This window comes from Puntigrus tetrazona, chromosome 3, assembly GCF_018831695.1.
Source record: "Puntigrus tetrazona isolate hp1 chromosome 3, ASM1883169v1, whole genome shotgun sequence".
NCBI classification, from domain to species: domain Eukaryota; kingdom Metazoa; phylum Chordata; class Actinopteri; order Cypriniformes; family Cyprinidae; genus Puntigrus; species Puntigrus tetrazona.
This window is the reverse complement of record NC_056701.1, coordinates 24978825-24983824: the sequence shown is the minus strand read 5'-3', so window position 1 is coordinate 24983824 and position 5000 is coordinate 24978825. Positions and strand designations below refer to the sequence as shown.

Genomic DNA, 5000 nt, shown 5'->3' with positions numbered 1-5000 from the left:
CAAGAAATAAGTTTAAAGCGACTAAACAACGCAGAAAGCCAAGCACTCGCGCCCACCTCGAGAACATATCCACAAGCAGAGTAACGTTACAGTAATAGCGCGCCGTGCCATCGCTCGCGGCTCCCGCGTGTGACGCAACGTCCCGTTAGCCGAGCGACCGGAGTCACGGAAAGTCCGCGGTCACCAGACATTTGCGTGCTCCCCTCCAGAGTGACATCGGCGTCCCGCGAGACGGCGCTTTTCACAGCCGCCACTCGCTCCCACGAATTAACACGAACGCTAACGTCGCTTTCGGCATCCTGGAACGAGCGCGCTCTATTTCCCGTAATCCTCTTCCTTTCGGGTCCTCGTGGATTTTGGATACAAGTCTGACTTTCGTCGATCGAGTCACCGTCGCCAAACCCCCTCTGACTAGGGCTGACAGGCTCGAACTGGCTTCACGTGTAAATTGTATTTCGCAGATTTAGCAGGTTTATTGACGACCCTCCTGCGCCAAGCCAGCCGACCAATCAGCGGAGGGCTGAGTTTGATCACGCGGTTCTTCGGCTCGGTAGACGCCTTGGAGGAAACCGTTTCTAGAGGCACGGTCGCACGCGCCCCACGTGCGCTGTCTCGGTCGACTTTGGTGCTTTAGATGCACTAAACCAAAATCTGTCATCTGCGATAGACATTTAGAGGATATTTTGAACTGCAAGGCAAAAATCTTAATAGAGCTCAGAAACGCGTTTCTCATCGGGAATGAAACTGGTTCACGCTCACGTGAAGGCTTGGGCCAAAACAGGAAATAGCTGATAGGCTGAACTCATAATGCTTACTACCTAGTGCACAGTGCATACTGCCTACTATTTTTAAGCAATACAGTATACAATAAACAACTGTATCATTAACAAGGCGTTTTATTTGAACTTTTCAAATATTTACTGGAAGTTTTTATTCAAAAGATATGCCTTTCTCATCTGGTATGAGACAGGAAAGTTGATAGAACACACGTCGGTCATTCACCTAACAATACAATCCTTTTTAGCATGATTAAAATGGGTTTGCATTATTGAAATATCATTTTTATTTAAATAGGTATTTTATTTATTATTGTACTGCAATATTATGCAACATTATTCTACAGCTTCTGTACTGATTCCAGCGGACTTGAGTTATGTTTAGCAGATTCTGGCAAATATAGTAGGTCATCCGGGTATTCCATTCGTACAGAACATTTGCTTACTATGCACAGCATACATACTGGATATTGCAGAAGTAGTGAGAGTAGTATGGCATTTCGAACACAGACATAAACATACTTCATGCTTCATATTATAACTTGCAAATTAACTGAACTGAACGTCAGTAGCGTCACTCTTTAAGATTTAGGACTTTTTTATTTAGCCCAGTGGTTTTCAATCATTGATATGGGGACCCATCACTCTTCACAAGATGATTGGGCTGCTTTTGGGCTGATTTATTCCCTTTTAACACACACACACACACACACACACACACAGGTGCTCTCAAAAAATGTTTTGGTAACTTATTAACTTTCATATTTTTTAGATTTATTACATGTAAAATAAAAAAAAAAATCAATAGAGGGTACAGCGTGAAAGTAAAAAATCTATTTCCTAGATCAATCCAAAAGCATTAGCAAACCAGAAAAGTTCAAGTTATGTAAAGATATGTTTAAAAGTATGTTGATTTTTGCACGCAGTACTTGGTCGGGGTTCCCTTACTGGCGTGGAAGCTTCAGCTCGTACCGTGTTGTTGGATCCACAGTTTCTCATCTTTCTCGTAAAAATATACCATAGATACCACATGGGCGTCACCTCAGGCATGTTGTCTGGCCAATCGAGCACACTAATATCCACTTGGAAGTGGTTTTGTCACTGTGGGCGGGTGCTAAAGTCCTGCTGGGAAAAGGAAACCAGCATCCTTAAAGCTTGTCAGAAGATCTCCTGGAAGATGGCTTTGGACTTGATAAACCGAATGAACTAACACCAGCAGACATCACAGCACCACAAATCAGCAGTGACTTCAGAAACTTCATGGGCTTCAAGCAGCTTGGATTCTGTGCCTCTCCAGTCTTCCTCCAAGACCTTGATTTCAGAGGAAATGCAAAATGTACTTTTATCTGGAAAGAGGACTTTGGACCACTGAGCTGCAGTCTATTGTGTTTCTCCTTAGCCCTGGTAAGATGCTTCTGGTGTTGTTTCTGTTTCCAGAAGGGATTTACTAGCCTTTATCCTGAAGACGCCTGAGTGGGACGACTCCACTCCTTGTGAAGCTCTCCCAAGTGTTTGAATCAGCTTTACTAAAGCGCTTGCGGTCATCCCTTTCCCGCCTTTTCTTCCTTCCAGTCATTTAATATGCTTTAATACAGCACTCTGTGAACAGCCAGCCCTGAACTTCTGTCCATTGACCATTGCCATGTCAGCAGTCTTCCCATTACTGTGGTTTCAACCAATGAGAGATAGCCAGAACTTTTTAAAACGCACTTTTGAAAAAATTAATTTGCCATAATTTCGAAAGCTGACTGATCACGGTTTATTAAAAAAGATTTTTTAAGTGGTTATATATGCAAATGAGCACAAACTGATTCATTAGCGACATCGCAAACCATCTTTATTCAAGAGAGAAATATACTCCAGATAAAGATTAAAAAGCGAATACACTGAATCGAATACAAAAAGTAGCCCAACTTATGACTTTACAACATCAAACTTTATAAAATCTTTATTTAAATTAAGTGCAAAATGCGTGGAGTTCAATGCAAACCACCACGAACAAGTCTCGAGTACAAAAATATGGAGGAAATGAAATACGGGACAGGTTGGAGAAGCTAACACTGCAGAACGCTTTTTTATTCACTCGCATGTAGAGAAGGCCAGTTTCTAAAGTGTGTTTAGCTGATTTCTCCTTTGCTGCAGCTCCACTTGCAGTATGCGCTGACGGTCCCACCACTCACGCCACACTAATCCTGTCCACGGCACGCAGCGCCGAGCACTTCCTGAGAAATGAGAGCTGCCAAGGGGCTTTCTGAACACACCACCTTCCTGTTCCTTGGGCCAGCACTGGAAGATCTGAGTCAGTACATGCTGGGGAGGACGGTGCAGCACCGTACAGCACGCACCGTCTGCAGCGCTGCTGTCATATGAGCTGAATAAGTCCAGGATTTCATCTGGGAAAGAAGCAGATGTTTCATGCAATACTTCTGTGCAATTATACACGCTAATGAATGATTTCTGGTGAAGAAAGTCTTTTTCTACTCAACAATTCTAAGTTTTACAAGTTATAGATTGAATTAAACATTGAATTTCCTGAAAATAAAGACTTATATAGTAATGTTTTATGAGCTTTTATGCACACAAAGGCTGCATTTATTAATTCAAAAATAAAGCCACATTAATTGAGGTCAGGAAATGTTATTACAGTTGAACTCCATTTGATTAAAAATATATGCTTTATTTATCTTTTTGTAACATTCTGAATGTGATTTAATGTCACTCGGATCAATTCGCTGGCTAAAAGTATTATTTCTTTTCTATAATTTTTTTTCTACAATTTTAGTCCATAATTTTGAAATGTAAAATCAACTGGTTTTAAACACAGCACAAACTGAGATTAAACACCTGGTAATGTATATGTGCAAAATGTTTGTAACATTGTTACAACCTGCATTTTAAAAAGTTTTGAGTGGAGAAAAGGTTTAAATCCAGCATTTTTCTGTATAAAAAAAGTATTCTGTATTTGTGATATGATGTCTAATAGTGCTCAACAGTAAAAAATAAATAAATAAAATAATTAAATAATAATAATACACAATAAACAAAATATAAATATATATATATATATATATATATATATATATATATATATATAGTAAAATAGATATATCCAAGTAATTAAATATTTGTAATATTGTTACAACTCAGACTTGCGATACTAACCCGCAGCACAGTCAAGGAGCTTTTCGACCGAGAGCCTCTCGTGAGGTGAAGATGACAGCGCCGGGATGAATCCCCCGGCCGCACAACTTGACTCCAGACGCAGGCCGGGCCCAGCGCCTGTACTCCAGCCAGCAGCAGACACACTGGGTGCAGCGCTGTGCTTTTCCACATCATGCTGAGAGCGGCCTTTCACCGAAGAGCGGCGCTTGATCTTCGTAGCTGCTTCTGCCGCCCTCCCTTCCGGTTCGGAGCCAGGTGTCTGTTTGATTTATAGTTCTGATTTTTCTCAGGTCTTGCTTTCTTTATAGAGAGTACGACACCAACCCTCTACCACTCCCCTTTAGCAGGAGTCACTTGATAACCCCATGGTGATAGCGCAGAGACCTTCTTCCGCAATGAAAGCATCGTGCAGGAAAGGTGAATGTAATTATAATGACATTCTGCAGGCTAGACACTCTTTTCTTCATTTAAATGATGAATCATATTTCCATACACTACTTCGGGATATTGTGCATGAACATTTCTCTTTGTTATGATTAAATTAAGATATCGGTCTGTGTTTTCTCCAATAAATGTATTTCAGTTACATTTTTATGCATCTGAGATGCATATTTATTGCATTCAAGATACACATTTTATCACATTTCTGGGAATTTGAGTTTATGATTATTTGATGCAGTGCAATGCGCTATTATTTTTCCTTCCTAGTTAGAAATAATTTCATTAATGATTAAAGTTTTCATTTACATTTTGTACATAACGCCTACTCCAAAGAGTCTTACATTGCATTGATCAAAGCTCAAAGATCACATTTAAGCTGGGCATTTTTAACTGAAAATAATTAAATGTGAATACTTTTCAAGGCCCGCTTTTCAGCCTTCGGACGCTTAAGTAAATTTATACTGTGGTAATAACGCATGCCACGTACATCTTATGATACATTACCTGGGGAATATGCACACATATTTTATCATCCACCAGGTGAAAACCGTAAGGCTTGCATTTAAGAGCGAGAGCAAGGTTTCAAATGCGTGTCCCGAACACCCCAACACCGCTTCACCT

At 40.5% G+C, this 5000-nt stretch overlaps 1 protein-coding gene and 1 pseudogene across 1 annotated transcript in view; both read right to left on the bottom strand.

The window, feature by feature from the left end:
* The window catches only part of LOC122342019 (interleukin-12 receptor subunit beta-2-like), a 9938-nt gene extending 9394 nt beyond the window's left edge, over window positions 1-544 (bottom strand). Inside the window, 1 exon segment of the mRNA XM_043235812.1 lies at window positions 57-544. Within this exon segment, the coding sequence (XP_043091747.1) occupies window positions 57-111 (55 nt within the window). The 5' untranslated portion in view covers window positions 112-544.
* Window positions 545-2882: 2338 nt separating this feature from the next.
* The window catches only part of LOC122341375, a 10706-nt pseudogene continuing 8588 nt past the window's right edge, over window positions 2883-5000 (bottom strand).